Source organism: Ptychodera flava (assembly GCF_041260155.1).
Source record: "Ptychodera flava strain L36383 chromosome 23 unlocalized genomic scaffold, AS_Pfla_20210202 Scaffold_23__1_contigs__length_28996876_pilon, whole genome shotgun sequence".
Taxonomy (NCBI): Eukaryota; Metazoa; Hemichordata; class Enteropneusta; family Ptychoderidae; genus Ptychodera; species Ptychodera flava.
In genome coordinates, this window is record NW_027248277.1 from 12,931,588 (window position 1) to 12,956,511 (window position 24,924).

Here is a 24,924-nt window from a genome sequence, read left to right on the forward strand (position 1 = left end):
TATTTTACGTTATTTATGAAATATGCTGAACTAAATAATACATTACTTTCAAATTACTCTTTGATATTTGACACAAACACATACTATGTAAATTAAATCACCCCCTCAACCCTGATCTGGTTGAGACAGTCCAAACACTCGATCGACGATGATGGCGCTCTAAGTAAGGGCAACTCCAGTAGCGTAATTAGCATGAAAAAGGCGCACGAGTTTTTACATTGAAAGCGGCCAGACTACGGGTCAGGAAACGGTCATTCTTTGTCCTCAAATTCTACTACCACTTGCCACTGGAACATGTACCCCCTTGATTTGAAATGACTGGAGTCAGAGAATTGTGTATACATATCATGAGTGAAAGAATTGGCACATTTGAAAATAACGTTTCTTATTAGGCCGCGTCGTTTAATGCATTGGAGAATTGCTTTCGTTCAAATTAAAAAAAAATCGAACCCAAACATTATTGGTTATTTATTGCAATTCCAATATTTTCATTGCTTCATCTCCTGCTTTGGCGTGTATTGTCGTTTTAGATATACTGATCGCGATGCACGGTATTTGCGGAGAAAGGGACAGTATTTGCAATAAATAAATAAGTAAATAAATAAACAAATAAATAAATAAATAAATAAATAAATAAGTAAATAAATAAATAAACAAATAAATAAATAAATAAATAAATACACCATTGCTGTTGATTTTACCCATTATTTACATTGCACTGAGGATAGATAATATCGCATCTGAAAGGAAGGAAAAAAAGTATCGTTAACTCTTTGTTTATTTATCATATTAGATCGATGAACTTTTTCAAGAGGGTGAATTTTCCTGGTAGGTAGCACATTGTGGTTGACTTTCAACAGAGAAATTGCTTATTCACCGATATTTGCGAGAACTGTTTATCGGGTAACTTTACAATTTTTCTTCGCTTGTAAGTGTGCATTTCTATTTCATATTTTTTTTTTTAAACTGGAAAAGTTAAAGGCGTCTGTACCCCGGCAAATATTCGCCTTTTGAATTCACCTTTTGCTCGTTTATACTGACATGTGTTATCAAGTGGAACGAGGACTCCGGGGTGAAATATTTTTAAAAGGCACTGTGCGTCACAGTTGACAATTTGCATCTCCATTGACCAATGCGTGCGTTCTGCCAGTGTGAGGTGGTTTCTGCGTGTAAGTCCAAGCAAGTAGATAGATGGCAGCCTTTATCCAGAAGAAAATGAGGTCTATGGACGCTGTTTGATATTTTCCACGTTGGAAAAAGGCAAAATGGTACTTCGGATTTCTATACAGTAATGTGTCTATCGTATTCTTCGGATTACGAGAACTTCTGTTAAACAACATGTTCTGTTAAACAACATGGCTTTTGCGGCTGCCAGCTGCTCCAGAACTCACTGGTCACAACGAAGTTGCTCTTTATTCACGGGTAAGTGAACTTACGTCTGTAACACATACAGATAGCATTGCTAATTCATGATCTGTTTGGATATAGAAGGCACCTTCAATTGCTACTTAACGATAACGTTGTGATTCAGTCATCCATACACGTATGAATATTTCCCGAAATGTTCTGTCACCTCGCCGAGTGGAAAGTCCTGTGTCGTGCAATTTAAGTTGGCCTAGGTGAGGCCCCTGCTGAGGTAAACTGTAGTTGAAACCCTGATCAGACTGTGAGTTATCAGTGCTGTACATTAAGGGCCTCCATAACAACATTGTAAGCATTTCTTTTGCCTTCATTCTTCACAACTATTGACATGCTTGTCAAAAACACGTTGTATTCATTGTTACTACAATCAGTTCAAGTTGAATGGGGGAATAGAATTAAGAGGAAAAAAAAAACGGTTTTGCGATTTCCCCACATTTTTGAATACATGCCGTGGACTGTCATCTTGTCAACATCTGGTACGTTATTTGAAAAGAGAGCGTTTAATATAGTAACAGAGGACGGCATTGCTCCATGGTCTCTGATTTATCTGTCAAAACGATGCCACTCTGTCTGGCCGAACGCGACTGTTTTGTCCGACCTAACGCGAGTCCATTGTCCGACCTAACGCGAGTCCATTGTCCGACCTAACGCGAGACCATTGTCTGACCCAAAGCGACTCACTTGTCTGATCCAAGGCAACATCGCTTGTCAGACCTAAAGCTACCCCCTTGTCTGACTTTTTTCGTCTGTTTTTTTAATATCCAAAACTAACTATTAAAAAGGCACCCTCTGTCCTATGGAGAGCTCGAGTTGGTCATCACAATTGGGTTTGTTTCACACTCTATCAGGTTATGTCATCCTAATTAGCTTACAACCCTAACGCTTTTGTGGAGCCCCATGGATCCGAGTCGAGGCACTTCAGCTTAAAACATCTGAACGATTTTTTTACGATGACGTGTCTGCAGAAAAGCACTGCAATAAATCCTGATTGACTAAATTGCAATCCTTGTCAACGTCACTATCAGAATGCGATTGTGCTCAACACGTATAGAAATAGGCCAAATGCATTTGTCCATATTAAAATAAAAAAACGCGTCAGTGAATGAAAAGCTGTTATCGTATTTGGTAATATTAACTACAATATTTTGCAGGAAGGACAACTTTTCTGTAATAGTCGTGAGAACAAACAGAGATATCGGAAATGTAATTTGTGATATTAGAAATAATTTTTGACTGGAAGGTCTCTTATAGTAATGCATATAATCTTGATCACGAAATATCGTAGCTGTGAGCCCATAGCTGTAGTGTTTTAAGACCGTTATCCCTCAACCACAGCTATAGCAACTTCCATAGACAAAGTTCCAAATCCGCTCGCAAGCACCCTGTGCGCAAGTTTGTTCGACAATATTTCGAAAAGTTTACATCCAAACTAATAGTTGCCAACACTCATCGACAGCTTGGTTATTAGGGACTCACTGCAACCAAAAATCCGCTCAAAATTCACCAAAATATCACCCTTTTTCAAACTGTGGAAAACCTACGACTTTATCATTGTTATTTGTTGTTGTTTAGACCGAAACTTAATTCTGTTTGTTGTTGTTTACCGCGTTTATTTTGATTCCGGAAATTTGGCAAAATATGACATACTACAGTCGATGCTTTGAACACTTACTGCGCATGACATAAAAACTTCGCTCAACAGAGACTTTTCTAGAGCTTGGACACAGTTATGAGAATCTACGTACAGGCGATGGCTGAACTTTGACCGAAATGCACATTTTTCAGGACACTCATTACTGTGCATGTACTATGATTTATTTGCGTGGACTGTGTTACATGGACATATTTGTTACAAAGTTTCCGGCAACAGTTGCTTCATAGTTGAATTTATTTGTGTTATTTTGTCGTGATTCTGGGGTTAAATTCTCATTACTACCTGATTTTCCCATCATGCTTTTAAAAAACCTACAATGGCAACGCACATGGATGAGGCGTGCTGCTCTGTACTGTGAGTTTACACGTAATAAACCAATGTTTTTTTTGTTGATCGAGAACTGTGAGTTTCTTCAGTGTCACTGGGAATGATCGGCGGCCAATATCTCTACACTAAATATTCCCCACAAAACTCTTCCTGACATGACTACACGGAGACCGCCACTTTTTAAGCGTAAAACTCTCGAACGAGGCTCAGTATAGCACGTTACCATAGACGAATATACTAGAATTATTATGGTACGTCAAACACACCACTGCTGTTGATTTTACCCATTAGTTACATTGCACTGAGGATAGATAATATCGCATCTGAAAGAACAATAAGGTATCTCTCACTCTTTGTTTATTTATAAGATTACATCGCTGAACTTTTGCAAGAGGGTGAGTTTTTCTGGTAGCATATTGTAGTTGACTTTCACCAGAGAAATAGCCTATTCACGGACATTTGCGAGAACTGTTTATCGGGTAACTTTACAATTTTTTCGCTTGTACGTGAACATTCCTATTTCATAAGCCATTTAAAATTAGAAAACTTAAAGGCGCCTGTACCCCGGCGAATATTCGCTTTTGATTTCACCTTTTGCTCGTTTATACTGACTTGTGTTATCAAGTGGAACGAGGTCTCCGGGGTGAAATATTTTTAAAAGGCAATGCCTGCCTTCTGCCAGTGTGGGGTGGTTTCTGCGTGTAAGTCCAAGCAAGTAGATGGATGACAGCTGTTATCCAGAAAAAATGAGGTCTATGGACGCTGTTTGATATTTTCCATGTTGGAAAAAAAGCAAACAGGTCCTTCAGATTTCTTTACAGTAATGTGTATGTCGTATTATTCGGATTACGAGAACTTCTGTTAAACAACATGTTCTGTTAAACAACATGGCTTTTGCCGCAGCCTGTTGGTCAAGGACACTGGTCACAACGAAGTTGCCCTTTAGTGAACATACGTCTGTATCACATACAGATAGCATTGCTAATTCATGGTCTGTTTCGAAATAAAAGGCCAATTTCGCACTTTGAATTGCTACTTAACGATAACGTTGTGTTTCAGTCATCCATACACGTATGAATATTTCACGAAATGTTCTGTCACCTCGCCGAGTGGAAAGTCCTGTGTCGTGCGATTTAAGTTGGCCTAGGTGAGGCCCCTGCTGAGGTATACTGTAGTTGAAACCCTGATCAGACTGTGAGTTATCAGTGCTGTACATTAAGGGCCTCCATAACAACATTATAAGCATTTCTTTTGCCTTCCTTCTTCACAATCTAGAAAATCTAAAAATACGTGAATCCACTGTACCATTGTAATTTTGTGTAAATGTTAGAGGTGTACGCGGATGTAACTATTGACATGCTTGTCAAAAACGCGGTGTACTCACGGTTACTACAACCAGTTCAAGTTGAATGGGGGATATTTAGAATTAAGGGGGGGGGGACGGTTTTGCGATTTCCCCATATATTTGAACACATGCCGTGGAGTGTCATCTTGTCAACATCTGGTGCGTTATATTTGAAAAGAGAGCGTTTAGTATAGTAACAGAGGACGGCATTGCTCCAGGGTATAAGATTTATCTGTCCAAACGATGCCACTCTGTCTGGCCGAACGCTAGTCCGTTGTCCGACCTAACGCGAGTCCATTGTCCGACCTAACGCGAGTCTATTGTCTGACTCATAGCGACTCACTTGTCTGATCTAAGGCAACATCGCTTGTCTGACCGAAAGCTAAACCTTGTCTGACTTAATGCAACCATTATGTCAGTTTTTGCATTGATGTCGGTTTGTGGTAAGGAATCACGTTGTTACAGCAACAACACATCGCATGTTGATACTGGACAATGAAGTCACCTGACAACAGTGCTTTCATATTCGGTCCAGTGGTTGCCAAGGTGATATAGTAATATTTAATATTTCAACATCATTATATCATTTGATATTTTCGCCAAGTAATCCTATTCACGCTTATACGCAAGCATATGAGCAGTATTCATTCAGATCCTTGACAGTAGGTTACAAAACTGTCAATAACTTTAACATTGAGTATCCTAGCAACATGTCGAGCACTTTTGCGCAAATGCAGTGAGATAGACTCTTTGACTCGCACAAGGTGACTGGGAGGTGAAGGACAATGCATGGACAGACATGTTCTGTTTTTAATAAATCGAGTATGGGAGTGGTCGCCGTTGTATTTTGTTTGAGAGCGGAATTTCAAGGAGTAAACATCTTTATTTTCATCTGTGATTACGAAACCGCTACAGAATAATACAATTACGAAGCACAGGCGACTTGTTCAAATTGCTTTGTTTTCTAGATTAGCCATCTCCTCTTTCAACAGTGTTATAAATAAACGCATGCAAAAAAACACACATTCTATGTAACAGTTGTAACCATAGATGAATCTTCTAGAAATATTGTTGTACAAATATCTCTGAGCAGTCGGTAATTTTCTTTACACTATTTGATATTGCCTCGAAATATTCCTATAATTTACATATAATAGCAAATTAAAATTCCAGTAAGCAAATGATCTTTGTTTAGAAACACCACGAAGAGTTACTTTGTGTGTTGACTCGTTGTGTCTGATCAATTTTCCATGTTTACGAAAATGTTGTGACAGGTGTCAATAGTGCTTTTATCTTCAGTATAGTGGTTGCCAAGGTAGCCCGTGTGTTTGTTTTTTTTAATTGAGATAACACCAGCAGTTTCTCATGACAGTAACTATAATTTAAGGTATGACCTTTCGGCATTATCTGCATGAGTAAGCTTTAGCAAACCACATATCACGCCAATTTGTTTAGCCCCTGCTAGCATGGAGTTGACAAGAAAGGGCTTGTCACCAACATAGGTTCAAATTGCGACAAAAGTGTTACCAGGTACGATCGGAGTTGCCCGTCAGCAATGTCTGTTAACAACATGTTCTGTTAAACAACATGCCTTTTGCCGCAGCCAACTGCTCCAGAACACACTGGTCACAACGAAGTTTCTCTTTATTCACGGGTAAGTGAACATACGTCTGTAACACATACAAATAGCAATGTTAATTCCTGATTTGTTTGAGAATAGAAGGCTAATTTTCGCAATTTCAATTGCTACTTAACGATAACGTTACGTGTGTTTCAGTCATCCATACACGTATGAATATTTTCCGAATGTACTGTTACCTCGCTGAGTGGAAAGTCCTGAGTCGTGCGATTTAAGTTGGCCTAGGTTAGACCCCTGCTGAGGTAAACTAGTTGAAACCCTGATCAGACTATGAGTTGTCAGTGCTGTACAATAAGGGCCTCCATAAAATCATTTTAAGCATTTTTTTGCCTTCATTCTTCACAATCTATAAAATCTAAAAATACATGAATCCGTTGTACCATTGTAATTGTGTGTAAATGTTAGAGGTGAATGCGGGTGTAACTATTACAAAACTGTCAATAAGTTTAACATTGAGTATCCTAGCAACATGTCGAGCACTTTTGCGCAAATGCAGTGAGATAGACTCTTTGACTCGCACAAGGTGACTGGGAGGTGAAGGACAATGCATGGGCTGACAATGTTCTGGTTTTAATAAATGAAGTATGGGAGTGATCGTCTTTGTATTTTGTTTGAGACCGGAGTTTCAAGGAGTAAACATCCTTATTTTCATCTATGATTACTAAAGCGGTACATTATAATACAATTTCGAAGCACAGGCGACTTGTTCAAATTGCTTTGTCTTCTAAATTAGCCACCTCCTTTTCAACAGTGTTTTAGATTAACGCATGCAAAAAAATACACACATTCTATGTGACAGTTGTGACTATAGATGAATCTTCTAGAAATGTTGTGGTACAAACATCTCTGAGCTGTCGGTAATTTTCTTACACTGTTTGATATCGCCTCGAAATATTTCCTATAATTTAAATATAATTAAAATTAAAATTCCAGTAAGCAAATGATTTTCGTTGAAAAACACCACGATAAGTTACATTATGGTGTTGACTCGTTGTGCCTGATCAATTTGCCATGTTTACGAAAATGTTGTGACAGGTGACAATAGTGCTTCTATCTTCAGTATAGTGGTTTCCAAGGTAGCCCATGTTTTGTTTGTTTGGTTTTTTTTTTAATTGAGATAGCACCAGCAGTTTTTCATGACAGTAACTATAATTTAAGGTGTGACCTTTCGGCATTATCTGCATGAGTAAGCTTCAGCAAACCATATATCACGCCCATTCATTTAGAACTTGCTAGCATGGAGTTGAAAAGAAAGGGCTTGTCACCAACATAGGTTCAAATTGCGACAAAAAGTGTTATCAGGTACGATCGGAGTTGCCCGTCAGAAATGTTTGTCTCAATCCCTCAAAATCATTCTCCCAGAGCAAAAGAAGCTCAACAATATCGGTTATGTCGAGACTGCACATATATAAACACGAGAGCATAATTATTAAACTATGCGACCTTATCGACAGAGATTCAAGACTGCTTCGCACTAGTGACTCTCCGTCTAAAAGTGTTAGAATTTCCGTATCACTGGCGAGAATCACTCTGCCATACAGTTCTCAACACACCTTAGCGCAATATTTCTACAAACAGGTCTGAATCGCAAATAATGTGCCTGGAGGTAATACGACGTGCTATGATTGTCTTATAATTGTATTTGAAGTAGCAGGCACAACATATTTGCTTGTAAGTCAATCAAACAGACACAGTAATTGAAGAAAGATACAATTGATAAAATACGTATTTTTGTTGGTAAATTTAGGTACTTCATTACATTCTCAATACATCGGTCAGTCCAGGTATCCTTTAAACGGAAAGTCCTCAATCTAAGGTTCTCTCATTAGTGGTAATTGACATTGGCTCTCTATGTGTTTTCAATTATCCCTCCTCATTTGAAAGTTATTCACAGATATTCACACTGAACGCCCTCAAGACCAACGCGTAACCAAATATTTGAAAACACCATGATTTACTAGATTACAGTACATAAAGACGTACTTTGTCTGGTACTTTAGTTGAGTTGACAACGATGGTTTCAACATTTGACGCAGTGGTCGTCAAGGTAACCGACTATTTGATTAATAAGTCAACTCCACAAGTTTCTCAAGACTTTACTATCGACAGTGTTTGACCTTTTGATAGATGCTGGACGTGAAGCATCTTCCGCCTTTATATTGTTCCCATTTGTGAAGCCCTAAAATCGTAATTCTTATTTCAATACAGGTCAAGCAACGATCAGAGTGTCATCATTTAACAATACATATCAGCAGTGTCACCGGGTAATAACGAAGGTGCCCTTCAGACATGTTTGTAAATTGTCCTAAAAAAAACTCCAAAGGACAGCCAACGCTCATAAATAATCCTCAGTGAAAATTGGCTTCTCCTTAACTTGTATCGAGCGACGTGCTTTTTCAATATGAGCATTGAACCATGGGATTCACAGCTACCACTGAGAAATGTTCGTCGTGCTCACACCTAGACTACATATATCCAATCACAAAGAAATACAGTACTTGATTAAAATAACAACAGTTTCCATCACCAAAACAAAAGAACACAGGGAAATTGGTAGACAAGAAAAACTTAATATATAACATCATGCCGAAAACCCATAATATGAAAATGTTCGACGACGTCATTTAAGTTTTGAGCATTTTTATCGCCCGACGAGTCGTCACAGATGGTAACGTGCCGAGCTAATTATCTATAAACTCTATAATCGTTCCGGTTTTTCACCATCAACTTGAGGCAAATAGTTCTTTACTGTGCTCTTCTAAAAGTATGTTAAAAAGTGAAGAAATAAGTTAAACGTTTGCAGTGTACATCTCAATGCGGCTTATGTCCAATTATAGACATTTGCATACGGGTGAGGTTTTTGGTCTCATGGCTCTTTAATGATCTAGTCTTAACAAATGTGCTTTAAGACTTTCAAATATTTCTGAAATTGATATAATGAATTGCCACATTATATCACATAAATGTCAATTAGTAGTATTGTAAGTTAGAACATTTCCAAAAGGTGTAAACATTAAGTATCCTAGCAACAGTTCGAGCACTAGTGCGCAGACGCAGTAAGGTTGACTTGTTGACTGTCACAAGGTGAAGGACAGTGCATGGGCTGACAATGTTCTGTTTGTATCGTATCTCAGACGTGTTGAAGTATCAGAGAAGCATCCTATCAAGTTGCTTGCATGCTATTTTCTAGTAGGCCTAGCATTTTTTTTATATTGTGTACTATACTAGCGTTTTCGAAATATTTGACTTGGGAAGGCCTTCGACAGGGGCCTGAATAGAAAATCTGCATCTAAGCAGGTGAAAACGTGCGTTGACCCTTGTAAAGTTATACATTAGCATAGGACTGCAAGTCAAACTATGTTCTTGAATCTTAAAAACGTTGATGATAAACAGATTTGTCTTAACTTTGAAATTGTTTGTGGTGAAAATTACTCTGCGTTAACAAGTATTGAGTTTGTTGTAAATGAATTGTTTATTGTTTTTGACTAGGGAACTCCCGTGGGCAAATCACCATTTGGGGATTTCCTTGGCAACTGAGAGATAATGATGTCACACAAACATCAGGAGTACAGGAGCTCCCATTATGCCTTCCTCACCTCTTTTCCTAAGCGTATGCTTGCGTCAATTTTTTAGTTATTACCAACATACAGCTTAAACCGTTTTGCTGTAAAATATTTGCCCTTAAAGTACAATTTAATACATCAACAGTACTTAAATATACAAACAATAAAAACAACAAAGGATAAAAGAGCCCCTTAAAACCAGAAGGCAAAATGATAAAAAAAGTATTCAGCTTGGGCCATTTTCAGGGTAAAATATAAACAAACAGGTCATGTTATTTACTATTAACCCACAATTTGTTCAGAGTACCATTTCCTGCCATGATAAATCCAATCTTATTCGAGTTGTCTGTCCCGTCACTGTGCGATGTTGCTAACAAAGAAAACACTCAAAAATTTCCCATGACACCAGTAGTCCCGAATGCTACAAATTTAAAAACCATTCATAATCATACTTTGAGACCTGAAGGGTAGTCAACCTTTCTTTTCAAACTCTCCTCTTCACACAATAGGCAGACTGAATGGGTGTAAAACCATACAAACTGCCAGTCTGTCTCTAGGTAACATCGACAGTAATCAGCAGCAATGTTATCCAATTACTATCATGGGTATTATGGGATAAGTTAAGACTCTGGACTTTGAAAGGTAAAAAATAATAGAAAAGACTACGTCTTAAATCTATTGGTCTTGCTTACAGATAGACTTTCCTAAAAGGCTGTTGTTGAATCGTTATGTATGATGTTTGGGCTACTAGTGTCATGAGTAAGTTTTCTCGCTCCAGGTAACATTAGAGACACCCTTGGATAACATGGTCACATGCTTTTAAACCAGGTTTAACAAAATAAAATCATTGCTCAATCGTACTTGGTATTGGTATTGAAAACTTTAGACTTATATTTGCAAAAAGAAGATATATTTTCCAATGCAAATGCCGAAAAATGTTTACCGAGACAAGTTGACTGGTTGAAAAGGTTGTAAATGGAATAACGTTTGAATATGCAAAGGCGGTATATGTTTGCATTAATTGGTCTTTCTTCGCTAATAGTACAAAATGTCACAGTTGCCGTTGCGTCTTTTAGCGCCAAAATTTAATCTTCTGAATTCTACTTGAATTCCATTTCAAAACAGCAAAAAAGACCTAATGCTTCGCCGGAGAGAACGACAAAGTCGGTTACTATTGCAACAATATTTCATAATCGCTCTTGATGATGGACTTTGAGTAAAATTCAAAGTAATGTCCCCAATATCTGTCCCGATTAAATCACCTATATGTGGCAATTTTATGATTGGTCGCTAATGTTCCTAGTCATTTCATTCGACATATACTTCGTCGTTGTGTAAGTCCATAATCTGATCGTAAGTAAATAGCTTTGTCCGAAACGATTTGAATAGTTTTATTCATGCATGATGCAAATTCGTCACTACGCCTATAGTAGGCCACTAGCCAATAAAATTGAAGTAGGCGTTGCTGCATATCCACTTATTATCTATAACAAGGCAACGAAGACAGATAACTTTTCATTTTGAATAGACTGCCTGCGTGCTTGAGCGGGACAAGATGAGGTACGTTTTGCCTTCCAGTGCCTTATTGAAAACTCGCAAATAAGCAAATGTCATACGTTTCTATACAGCTAGTTATGGAAAGCCATGACTGACTTAAGTGGTCATATCATTTTGTGCTGGGAATTCAATATATTGTGCTAGGCATTTGATATGTTGTGCTGGGCATTCAATATGTTGTCATGGGCATTCAATATGTTGTGCTGGGCATTCAATATGTTGTGCTGAGCATTCAATATGTTGTGCTGAGCATTCAATATGTTGTGCTGGCATTCAATATATTGTCATGGGCATTAATATATTGTGCTGAGCATTCAATGAGTTGTGCTTGGCATTCAATATGTTTTCCTGGGCATTAATACATTGTGCTGAGCATTCAATATATTGTGCTGGGCATTCAATATATTGTGTTGGGCATTCAACATGTTGTGCTGGGCATTCAATATGTTGTCCAGGGCATTAATATATTGTGCTTGACATTCAATGTGTTGTGCTTGGCATTCAATATGTTGTCCTTGGCATTAATATTTTGTGCTGGGCATTCAACATGTTGTGCTGGGCATTCAATATGTTGTCCTTGGCGTTAATATATTGTGCTAAACATTCAACATGTATTGCTGGGCAATCAATATGTTGTGCTGGGCATTCAATATGTTGTGCTGGGCATTCAATATGTTGTGTTGGGCATTCAATATGTTTTGCTTGACATTCAATGTGTTGTGCTGGGCATTCAATATGTTGTCCTTGGCATTAATATATTGTGCTGAGCATTCAATATGTATTGCTAGGCATTCAATATGTTGTCCAGAGCATTAATATATTGTGCCGAGCATTCAATATATTTTGCTGGGCATTCAATATATTGTGCTGGGCATTCAGCATGTTGTGCTGGGCATTCAATATGTTGTCCTGGGCGTTAACATATTGTTTTGAGCATTCAATATGTTGTGCTGGGCATTCAATATGTTGTGCTGGGCATTCAATATATTGTGGTGGGCATTTGATATGTTGTCCTTGGAATTCAATATATTGTCCTGGGTATTTTATACGTTGTCCTGGGCATTTTATATGTTGGTTATATAATGATGAATACTTGTTTTATACACCCATGATGCAATGGCATGGGCATGTGTTAGTTTTTGGTGTTCTTAGTATTCTTTACATACTTGTTTAACTTTTGGGGCAATGTTATCATATCTTTTCGCCTGTCAAAAAAGGGGGGGTCACAAGTTTTCGTCCTGAAAGGAGGAGGTCTATCTACTTTTGAAAACTGATAACGTAAACTCACCCCTCTCCCTTTAGAAATTAAGCGGTTCCTATACTACAAAATACAAAACTGTTTTCCGCTCTCACGCAGCGTCCCCTTTAAATATGAAACAACACACTCCAATTTCTACTGGCCTGTGTAGTTTTACCTCACTGTTCTTCTGTTTTACACACTGCCACAAAATACGGCACCCTGGGTATAATTCAATATTTCGAAAAGTTTACATCCAAACTAATAATTGCCAACACTCATCGACAGCTTTGTTATTATGGACTCACTGCAACCAGAAATCCGCTCAAAATTCACCAAAATATCACCCCCTTTCAAGATTTTCCTGACAAGGCTACCCGGAGACCGCCACTTTTTAAGCGTAAAACTCTCGAACAAGGCTCAGTATAGCATGTCACCATAGATGAGTATACTAGAATTATTATGGTACGTCACTGAGCCGTTCTGTCTTATGCAGTGTATGAGCGATCGCCTTGTCATATACCTGTCCCTATGTTTGTCTGTCTGTCTGTCTGTCTGTCTGTCTATCTGTCTCTGTCTGTCTGTCTCTCTATCTGTCTCTGTCTCTCTCGGTCTCTCTGTCTCTTTGTCTCTCTCTCTCTCTCTCTCTCTCTCTCTCTCTCTCTCTCTCTCTCTCTCTCTCTCTCTCTCTCTCTCTCTCTCTCTCTCTCTCTCTCTCTCTCTCTCATAATGTTCCTGTTCATCCCATTTGTGTCAAACTGGCGTCAGTGTACAGCATAACGTTACATATAAGTCACGTGACAATAGTGCTTTCATATTCGGTCCAGTGGTTGCCAAGGTGATATAGTAATATTTACGATTTCAACATCGTTATATGAGTTTATATTTTCGCCAAGTTATCCTATTTACGCTTATACGCAAGCATATGAGCAGTATTCATTCAGATCCTTGACTGTAGGTTACAATACTGTCAATAACTTTAAACATTGAGTATCCTAGCAACATTTCGAGCACTTTTGCGCAAACGCAGTGAGGAAAACTCTTTGACTCGCACAAGGTGACTGGGAGGTAAAGGACAATGCATGGGCTGACAATGTTTTGGTTTTAATAAATCAAGTATGAGAGTGGTCGTCGTTGTATTTTGTTTGAGACCGGAGTTTCAAGGAGTAAACATCCTTATTTTCATCTATGATTACTAAACCGCTACAGTATAATACAATTACGAAGCACAGGCGACTTGTTCAAATTGCTTTGTCTTCTAAATTAGCCACCTCCTTTTTCAACAGTGTTTTAGATCAATGCATGCAAAAAAATACACACATTTAATGTAACAGTTGTAACCATAGATAAATCTTCTAGAAATATGGTGGTACAAATATCTCTGAGTTGTCAGTAATTTTCTTTACACTATTTGATATCGCCTCGAAATATTTCCTATAATTTGCATATAATAGCAAATCAAAATTCCAGTAAGCAAATGATCTTCGTTGAAAAACACCACGATGAGTTACATTGTGGTGTTGACTCGTTGTGCCCGATCAATTTGCCATGTTTACGAAAATGTTGTGACAGGTGACAATAGTGCTTTTATCTTCAGTATAGAGGTTGCCAAGGTAGCCCATGTTTTGTTTGTTTTGTTTTTTTTAATTGAGATAGCACCAGCAGTTTCTCATGACAGTAACTATAATTTAAGGTGTGACCTTTCGGCATTATCTGCATGAGTAAGCTTCAGCAAACCATATATCACGCCAATTTTTTTAGCCCCTGTTAGCATGGAGTTGACAAGAACGGGCTTGTCACCAACCTAGGTTCAAATTGCGACAAAAAGTGTTATCAGGTAACATCGGAGTTGCCCGTCGGCAATGTTTGTCACAATCCCTCAAAATCATTCTCCCAGAGCAAAAAAAGCTCATCAATATCGGTCATGTCGAGACTGCACATATATAAACACGAGAGCATAATTAATAAACTATGCGACCTTATCGACAGAGATTCAAGACTGCTTCGCACTAGTGACGACATCCTCTAACCTTTTACCAGTTTTCTCACCGGACGTGTCATCACAGATGGTAACGTGCCGAGCTAATTATCTATCAACTCTTTAATCGTTCCGATTTTTCGCCAATAGACTGCCTGCTTGCTTGATTGGACCAAGATTGGGTAAGTTTTGCGTTGCAGTGCCTTATTGAAAACTCGCTAAAAAGCAAATGTCATACGTTTCTATACAGCGAGTTGACACATTTGAATTATCATTGTTCTTTGGTTTCCGTCCAATTACGGTAACTGTTGAATTTCATAATGTGTTTGAAAAGCGAGTATTCTTTCCAAACAATTTTTTTCTAGAGACCAGAGAACTACTAAGTCGATTAACAAGAGAAATAGGATTGCTGTCAGTAAATATCCCCGGCCCGGACAGTCAATCGATTGAAGTGGGAAATAAAGCCTGATCGGAAGAACTAAATACGATCTAAATAGACATTGGGCCCACTATACTAACCGATTATATAACATTTACTGTCCCAGAAAAAAGAGAGACTGAAATAACCTTAAGCTCTTTAGTTTATATGTTCCCTGCCACCTTTAATACTTCTGGGGGATTCTGGACACATTTTCGCCTGTAGAGTAATGAAGCAAACACGTAAAGGAACACGAAAATCCTATTTTTCATTCCAACATCTACATAGGCATACTTAATCAGCAGATCACAAAACTTAGAACGTGATCTACGTTTAATTTCTTTTATCAAACATGCTATGCCCGTATTGCCATTGTCCTATTACCTAGAGAATACTGATATGATTAAGTATTTTAACATGTTAAAATACAAATTATATTATATCATGCTACCATGAGCCATTCTGATTGGACGAGAGCTCATTTCACCGATGCTAAAATACTGTTTTAGCACTGATAGCGGTGGTAAAACGGGCCGCTAAACCAGCATTTTCGAAAATTTCCCACTCGCTGCATTTGAAAGTATTTTATTGGCGCCTATTACGTGCTTTTATCACAGTGCAGACAACGCTGTCATTGTTGTATTTACTGACTTACTCTTTTTCAAAGTCAAGAACGCAATAACGGTCATTTTCTGCAGAGTCGTTATATTGTGAAAACACTGATGGCATATTAGAGTCTGATTAAACTGTGTCCTTAGGGTGTCAATATCATAAATCTGTCTACAGTTTCCGCACGAAGCTTGCAAAATAAACTTGCAATCTATACAGTGATTACATACGCACAGTGTTGTTTGAGATTTGGTAATTATAACACTATTCAAAAAACTGCTGCTGCTGCTGCTGATGATGATGATGATAATGATGACGTTGATGATGATGATGACGACGATGATGTTGATGATGATGATGACGACGACGACGACGACGACGATGATGATGATGCTGCTGCTGCCGCTGCTGCTTATGATGATGATGATGATGATGATGATGATGATGATGATGACAAAGGTATTGTGATGATGATGATGATGATGATGATGACCGAAATGATGATGATGATGGTTCTAATGATGATGATTATGATGATTATATATGAGATTCATTTTTATATTTGAGCGAGGATTTTGTCATCTGCTGAAAGGAGGCACCGATGACCAGTGGTTAGGGTAACGGACCCACTGTCTGAGCATGGTCAGTTCAAGACCCGGTTCAAGTCCCGGTAGATCCAGAATAGCGGATTCACTGTCGGTGGAAGGTGAATTCAAGACTCTAACTTGGTGTTGTGCCCTTGAGCAAGGCACTTTTTCTCCTCAGTGCTCCATTTGAGTAGTGGGTTATGGGTACCTCATCCTGTAAATGGGCTAGTGCCCGTGGGGTGATGAACAAAATAAAAATATCGATATACATTATTTGCATCTCGAAAGAGAAATAAATAATTTGACCCCGTACAGCACGAGGAAAGCCATTTTTCATGATGTGCCAGAAATGTAAAAAAATGATGCTATTTTTTTCTATAAAATTTCTAAATGCATGCTCCCTGCTGACATTGTACTATGTTTATGATAGGATCTGTGATGTAAACACATATCAAAATTATCAAAATTCTGGTTACAACTCATTACACACAATGTTTTTGTTGCAGCGGAGGACCATTGAAAATCTCAAGGTATTGTTGTCATGCAACAAACTTTACACCGTACCGAAATAAATATGTTCGAGGGCTCGAAATTAAATTTTGCCCTGGTAGTCCACTTTGGCTACCATTTTCTGAAGTTGGTAGCCTAGTGACAATGGCTGGTAGTCCATGCATATTTTTAAGTGATATTTTTTTCTATTAACAAGACAAGAAATTGAAAGGCTATTTTTCAAGACTCTGTCTATGAAGTGACTTTTCTAGTCATTTGATGTGAATACATGTACTTGCACACCTTTAATACCCAAAGGAAACAGATATAATGGACAACAGTGATCCTCAAACTTTTGGTTAACTCTTGTTTCATTCTCAGAGTTGTATGCAAATTTAGTAGTCGTCATGACAACGACCGTGACCTTCTCAGCACGTGCATGAGACATACCTCAGCATGGCTAACAATAGACCATGTTAGAAAATAGATCAGAGCACCTTTTGTTGCCCCGTAGACATCAAATTTCCGGATATTGAAAGAGCACGCTTTTATTCCGACTTCATATGATTAAACATGCGGACTTAAACTTTCTACCCTCTTCACATTAGTAATCAGCTTGGTTATCTTAATATAGTATTCTCACCTATCGAACGCAGTCAAAATTTGTTCGAATCACTCCTTCATGGCAGCTCAGTGGCTGCAGCTAAAGGACGTTGTTTTCCAGACGTTTGTACCACTTAGATAATAAGATCTAATAAAATGCATCAAACGATCTGTGTGATTTCTTCCACGTGGTAAAATTCTAACACCATCCAGCCAATAGGCATATGCTCCTTAGATCTTCCAGTCATAGCCGTTACCTAAATCTGTTCGTTATAATAGCGCAGCAAGCAGCATACTGTTGTTATGTGAACCTGATTATAGGTGTTCCAGACAACGCCAGCTCGCATCTTCGCGATTTCAATGCACTGTGCAATTGGGAAAAACAACTTTTTAGATTTTAGTTACCTCATCAATAAGATTTTTCATTAGCATATTCTTTCATTTTGATCTATGACAAGCAATAGTATTGTATATCGTTTGGTTGACCATAAATATACCGCTCGACATTCGTGCCGGCCAATCAGTGGCAATTTACGGCACATTGAAATCTGACATACACTTTAAAAGTGAGCGTAAGTTAGGTTTCAACAAAACCTTACCGGCATTGAAAGCTATCACAGCAGCAAATGCTACCAATTCAAGTAAAGAAATGGTTAACTCAGATTCTTAATCTTCAAGTAGTGCTCCTCTAGTTGTTGAGTGTATTTAGTAAAGACAGTCATTACCGATAACAATTTTACTTTCTTCTTGTTTTAAAAGCAAGAGATAAACCGTTATTACGATTCGCTAATAACAACAAATTGAAATAATTGATTAACGTAAATATCTTTTTAACTTTCCAGGGTAGTTTTATCGCTTCTTGTATCAGCTTTCCTGGTCGGCGATCCATATGAATGCTTTGCACAAGGTAAGTTTCATATCTGTAATTGCTAATAAAACAAGTATGACAACGATATACACACTGCTAACATTAAGCGGTACCAAGTTATCCGTCAAAATTTCAATTATATCTCCTGCAAGATATATCACTCATACATCAAAGTAGTACACTGTAAAAATAGTGGACGCTAGACGCGTCTTTACGCGTTCAAAATGTACATGTCGGTGTTCAAATTTGAACGGCTAGTGTTCATATTGTTAACACTAGTGTTCATATTATTAACAATGATGTTCTAAACCTGAACACGATGTGTTAACAACCATCTCCTTCAAGTGTTCAAAAACTCAGCATCACAGAAATTTTACAATACTGTGAAACAATTAACAATCTTTTGTGTTTTTTACTTTACTATGGCTATATTAAATTTACTATTGCTCGCTGTCCGACAAACTTACACGGATTTTGGTTTAACGAATTTCACACTAAGTGAAAAATATCTCCGGTCTACAATTGCTGAAAGCATGTTTTTTCTAAAAAAGGAAGTACACAAAATAATTTTACACGTTTATTACGGGTTGAAATTTTCAAAATTTGAAAAGAAAATCAGAAAACCCCAATGGACGTTTTAATTTTAACATCGGCGTGCAAGAGGCGTTCTTCTTCTTAACACTTGGTGTTCAATTTTGGTGCCTTTTCCTATCCCATGATGCATCAAAACGGAAGTTGCGACATTTTTCTTGTAAGCGCACCCTTAAGTCGTGATCGTGGGGAACAAGACCAGAAAGGGTAAGTTTTCTCTCCAAAATAGTAAAAGGTATTAGATTTTGAAGCATCTGTATTATTTTCCTTCGAAATTAATTGTATTATACTTTGAAATAGCTTAACTACGTGAAGAAACCTGTTTTCTTTCAGTGGCTGGTATACCAACAACTAGCTGTGAATACGCAGTGGTACTTTTTGCCATGGCCTATCGATCGATCTCACTCGGGTCAAGGGTCAACGCAACACAACTGTAGCGATAACCCTTGACCTAAACGCGATCGATACGCCTTGCATAGTACCGTTGCGTAATCACAGCTAACACATGTCTTTTTGTAGAGAAAATCGCATGTAAAACATCAATTAAACATCGTAGAGTAGACAATGTATTGTTTCATCATATGAGAGTTTGGCTTTTTTTATTTTGATCAGTTGATTAAAAGAAGAAGCAAATACTTTGTGACAGTATTGAAAAGAGGCACTGTATATGAAAGTCTCCCCTTTTCCTTAACCTAATCAGCCCCTTGTCTTTCATTTAAAGTCTCATCTCGCCATATTACCTATTGTTGCATTATTTTCAGCATGTAAAAAGTTGGATTTAACTGAAAATCGAAGAGTTGTTACAGAAGCTGGTGGTACAGATAATGAAGAAGATGAGTGTACAGGTAGCTGTCTGGAAACAAGCTTGAGAACTTCAGTTCATCTCTAATGTACATTTAAACTTCCAAGGGTCAGTAACTGAATTTTGATAAGTTTCAGTATTTTTTTTCTGCATTAATCTAAGCTTTGGTAGCATGCTATGATCAACTAAATGTTGCCGGAGAATAAGCTATCACAGACGTGTAGTCTCCCTTATCAGATGAAGGGTGGAATGAAAAATTAAAGCTGAAAGCGACAGAAAATTCAGAGTAAAATTGTCCAATCTGAATTACAGAATTTTCTAAAATTTTCACTCTGAATTTTCTGTCACTTTCTGCTTCAATTTTTCATTCCCCCTTGCATCTGATGAAGGAGACTTCACGTCTTTGGAAGCTTATGCCCCTGTAACATTTAGTTCTAAGATCATAGCCTGCTATCAAACCTAAGATTATTTTGTATTGTAGCTCAACACGTCTCTTGTTCTTAGCAACTGGATTTTAGCTTTGCTGTCAGCTAAATAGGTGGATGTGTAGCATTGTCCTCAAATTTGTACATCCCAAGGTTTTTCTTCAAAACAGCCTGTACGAATCCTTTAATATATGGATTACAGGTCCTCAGGGATTACCCTAATCAGATATGTTCAAATTCTGATGAAATATGCAAATTTATATTTTTTATCCGAATTGTGCTCTTTTTGGCAAAAATCTTTTACTTACGTCTTCAATATTTGGTAAACATGTCCCTAAGAATGACCTTAGTAAAATTTGTGCTGGTTGTGATGAAATTTTCAAATTTTTGTATTTCATGGCAATTTTTGTCATTTTTGGTCAAAAATTCTTAAAAAATCTTCTCCAAAACTGCTAATTGAACAGCTTTGATATTTAGGACATAGATCTCTACTGATAGCCTTTTTCAGATTGTTACAAATTATGCAGAAATTTACAACTTTGTATTTTTAAGACATTGGGATTACCAAATGTGATATATTGAAGTTATTATAAAATCGACATTTTTATTTTAAGGGTGAGTTTGACATTTTGGTAAAAAAAAAATTGTATAAAATTAATAGCAGGGTACACCAGATCTCTAATGAGAGCCTTTTTTACATTGTTCAACAAATTATGCAGAAATTTACATTTAATATATTTAAGACATTAAAGACATTTAAGACATTTTTAAGAAATTAGGGATTACCAGAATATGATTTATTCAAGTTATGATGAAATCTACATTTTTTTTAATTTTAATGGTGATTTTTACCATTTTTGGTTAAAAATTTTATAAATATTAATAGCAGGGTACACCAGAATTTGAAAGGTCTTTACGAATATGTTTTTTCATTCAATTTCTGAGAAAGTAGATTTTTGAAATGTCACTGATTTATTTCAGTGTTTATTTAAAGATATTAAAAACAAACAAACCTTTTTGTTTATGAAGGACTTTGTTGGAAAGGAAATAGGTTTTACCCTGCCAAGGACCCACTTCTCCCACTTTCTGCATGTTGTGCCTTACTGTGACACTTTGACAACTTGACATGTTGTGTTTACTTTAGTGTGGACAACTATATACCATGTGCACTAGAGAAGCCTTGACTAACAATTTTTTCTTCAAAATGTACAATTGTCTATACAAGAGGAAATGTCTTTAAGAAACCATCTTACAAAACTGGAGTATGCATTTCATACATATACGTGTTTTCAACACAATGAGTAAGCCAAATTTTGAACATTTTCAGATGATTTTTTGTACGTTTTAAACAAGTATCAACATAAAACGTAATCCACAATATTTATGTAAAACCTGTTTTTTCCTTACTTTGTTCATATTTTTAAAACGATCTACAGTGTTTATGGGGATTTTTTATTGCTAATATTTTTGATAGAAGGGTGTTAAACATACAAAGTGGCCATGTTTATTTGCCCATTTTACAGTAAATTATTGTATTTTACTGTAGAAATTTTTTGTGTATTTTTAGAATAAAGATAATTTTACTGAATATCAGTGGTCTTTAACACCCTGAACTCCCAAATTTAAAGGTGTTTAACAAGCGTGCATCATGTGTTCTAGCCTTTAACACACTTATCGTTGAACGGCGTCCATGCGTTCAAAAAGTGTTACAGCCCTTTGAACGCGTAAATGCGTTCAATATTTTAACGCATTTCATGTGCAACGAGTGTTCTGATATGGAACACCATGGTGTTCAATATAATGTCTGACGAAAACGTAGCGTTCAAAATCTGCACACGTGTGTTCAAACATTGAATGTTGGTTGAACACGAAGTGTTAAATTTTTGAACGTCTAGACGCGTTCAAAAAGTGTTACAAAAAGGCGTTTAATTGGTGTCTTATCCTTGAACACTTCCGTTTACAGTGAAGGTAACGCAGAAATTACAAGACTTTGTCTACTATTCGGAGTTAACTATTTCGCCCATGAACAAGACTGGTGCCACTTTATAAAGTTAAATGAAAGACATAACATTGTAATTATAATTCTGCATCTTTTAAACAGAGATAACAGTGACTTCAACATCGATAACCAATGCCGGTAGTGTTACCTACACGGCTGGAGGTGTAGCCCAAACAATTAGCATAACCCTCGGGTTGACTGACACGGATGGCGGTGGTGGCCCTGGCACTGGTAATACAATTAGCAAGATTAGTGTCTATTTCACTGATAACAGAGAGTACGAAAGTAGCACTCCAGCATCGACATCGACAGCCATAGAGAAAACATATACACCTGCGAGGCTGTCACCGCCGACGTCTGGGATGACAAGACTATCATAGCCGGAGAAACGGTAGACTTGTTAATCGATGTAGCCAACTGCGAGGCCTACACACACGTCTGTGTAGTCATTACGACAGGCACTGCAAACATAGATCTAGATGATGATGGCTGCTTGCCGTTTGGTTCCACTGCCACGGATGCAGGAAGCAAGGTTTGCCCAGGTACTATTGCACACAGACACACGTACATCACGTATACTCTGAACATTTAACGAGTTCATATGATCATCTTCATTCGTTTAATTCTGCGTTTTTTATAGAACTTCACTCTATTTCGATCTCATTTGAACATCGTGAATGTCTTGAAGTCTATCGTTACAAGCAATGGATTGAACTGTCAACTGTATGTAGTCATATGATTGTCCGATTTTGTTTCTTTCTTCCTTTCAGCACCTGGTATTCTCGCAGATAGTTTCACGTCCACAGCTCCAGCAACATATACTATAGGCAAAACTACAGCCGTGGACTTCACCTTCTCTATCGGACTGATTAACACAGGCGCAACCGCTGTCGACGTTACCGGAATCAACGTCTACCTTTCAGACGACGAATCACTGACGACAAAATCAGCGGCCTTTGCCGGGGCTGGCGTTACTTTTCCCGTTAGCGTCGCTGCAAAAGCGGACGGTTCCACGCTAACTACTGGTCTTACTGCCAGCGTTGTTGCCGACCAGGCTCAGTGCTCTTCGTACAAATTCATCTGCGCTCAACTTGCTCCTGGCAATGTCATTGGTTGTACAGTTGACATCAGCAGTAATATTGACTGCTCATGTAAGAAATTTATTTATTCATTTATTTATTTATGTTTTTTTTACTTATTTGTTTGTTGTTTTTATGTTTGTTTTTTTCAAATACATTGGCCATGGTGATCTAATTTCTAAAATTTCTAAACGCTACATTTGTTATTTCCATCGGTTGAAAATAAGCGTGATTTCTCTATATCTCTTTTTCCTGTCAAAACTTCATCTGGAATTACAACCGCTGAGAGTACGAGTAGGTATTCCAAAAGGGCATCGATAATTGCTTAGCTGCACGGTTCGCCTTCTCAAAACACCCAGCAATATCGACAAATTCATAAATATAACAGCTGCATTAGACACCATGTTTACGCCTGTTTACGCCTGTTTATCCGTTAATTGTCTGAATTATGTTATTCAATGCACGCTTCACGTTTCATACGTGTGTACAATCTAATAAAGGTTACAATATGTTTTCGACGTAAATTAACTAAGCGTGAAAATCTTGTATTGCAGCTGCTGGGTCGTCTGTCGAGAAAGGTGCACTGGGCATCCTGCTTTTCCTGAGCACTGTCGTAGCCGTGTTTGTACCAGGAAGAGACTGATCCAGTATAATGGTAAGAATTCAAAGACGCGTTATTCCCTTTTTTTATAAATGAATTATTTCGTTTAATCACTCTGAATCGCTGATCATTAAAGAGGAGGTTTGTTAGTAATACAGTGTTGAAGTATGTCGACACAGCTTCGCTACAAGATGCACGTATCTGCAACTAGTGAAGGCAAAACTACATTTTTGTTCAAATATTCATCTGAAGATCACAATTTAAGCATGCCATATATCAAAGCGTTCTTGTGACGATAGGAAAGTGCATAGTATAGGACATCGCTTGGATCCATACGTATGGATACTTTTGGTATAAGGTACTTTACTTTTGTTATTGCGTTACGATCACTGCCAAAATACTTTGACCTAGGGGGAACTGGAGATTAAATAGGATATCACTATCTTAATTTACAAAGAATTCAGCTTTCTTGAAAGATTTCGAATACAAACGGGTATTCTCCTTTTTTCTTTGCAGTGTTTTACTCAAGTGCCTTGGAAACGGAATGATCACCTTACCGCCGCCATAATGCGGATAAATGGATGCAACTTAATCTTGACTGTTGTGAAATCTAATTTGATCCAAACCCTGCTCTGATGTATATATCACCAAAATTAACTCTGAACGTTGGTACTCTGCAAGCGATTTGACAAAGACTAATGATTTTAAAAGTGAATCTGAGTAAAACGTTAATTCATGTTCGTATAAATTTTCTCACATCTGTTGAAAAATGTACTGCTTTTTATTTTTCCCTTTCCCGAGTCCTTTGATTATTCATCGTAATTTTTTACGTGTTTCCAAGGCAATTCTGCTTGAGATTTCCTCTGTGTTTTGGAATTTTGACGAGTGTTTTAATTCTTAAGCCTATATTATATACGCTAGTGATTATAATTGTGCTGCATGTCTAACTCATGACTCAGATGTGAAAATAGGCAATTTGCAAGGAAATTATATTTATTCATATGTCACTATGCTGACCAATGTGAATTATAACAGTGCTAGGGATGACGTCAAACAGAGGTTGTTACAAATTTAGTGACCGTAATATTTGTAGAAAGACTCCGTACTCGAGATTCACCGGCTTGTCTGTGA

General features: G+C 37.5%; 1 protein-coding gene across 1 annotated transcript; it reads left to right on the plus strand.

The window, feature by feature from the left end:
• The first annotated feature begins 1,355 nt into the window (after nt 1-1,355).
• Nucleotides 1,356-24,813, plus strand: LOC139123766 (uncharacterized). Its single transcript, XM_070689919.1, has 8 exons — nt 1,356-1,422; nt 15,969-16,208; nt 18,297-18,335; nt 22,078-22,082; nt 22,403-22,655; nt 22,884-23,264; nt 23,747-23,847; nt 24,310-24,813. Exons 1-7 carry the CDS (start codon nt 1,356-1,358, stop codon nt 23,833-23,835), a joined length of 1,074 nt encoding a protein of 357 aa, XP_070546020.1. The 3' UTR covers nt 23,836-23,847; nt 24,310-24,813.
• The last annotated feature ends 111 nt before the right edge of the window (nt 24,814-24,924 follow it).

Bases quoted from the DNA above. Each gene is read 5' to 3' on its own strand.
- LOC139123766 (XM_070689919.1), top strand. From the start codon at position 1,356: ATGGCTTTTGCGGCTGCCAGCTGCTCCAGAACTCACTGGTCACAACGA. The intron at 1,423-15,968 runs GTAAGTGAACTT...CAATCTATACAG, and splicing joins AAGTTGCTCTTTATTCACGG to TGATTACATACGCACAGTGT. The intron at 16,209-18,296 runs GTATTGTGATGA...TTCTTGTATCAG, and splicing joins TGATGATGATGATGACAAAG to CTTTCCTGGTCGGCGATCCA.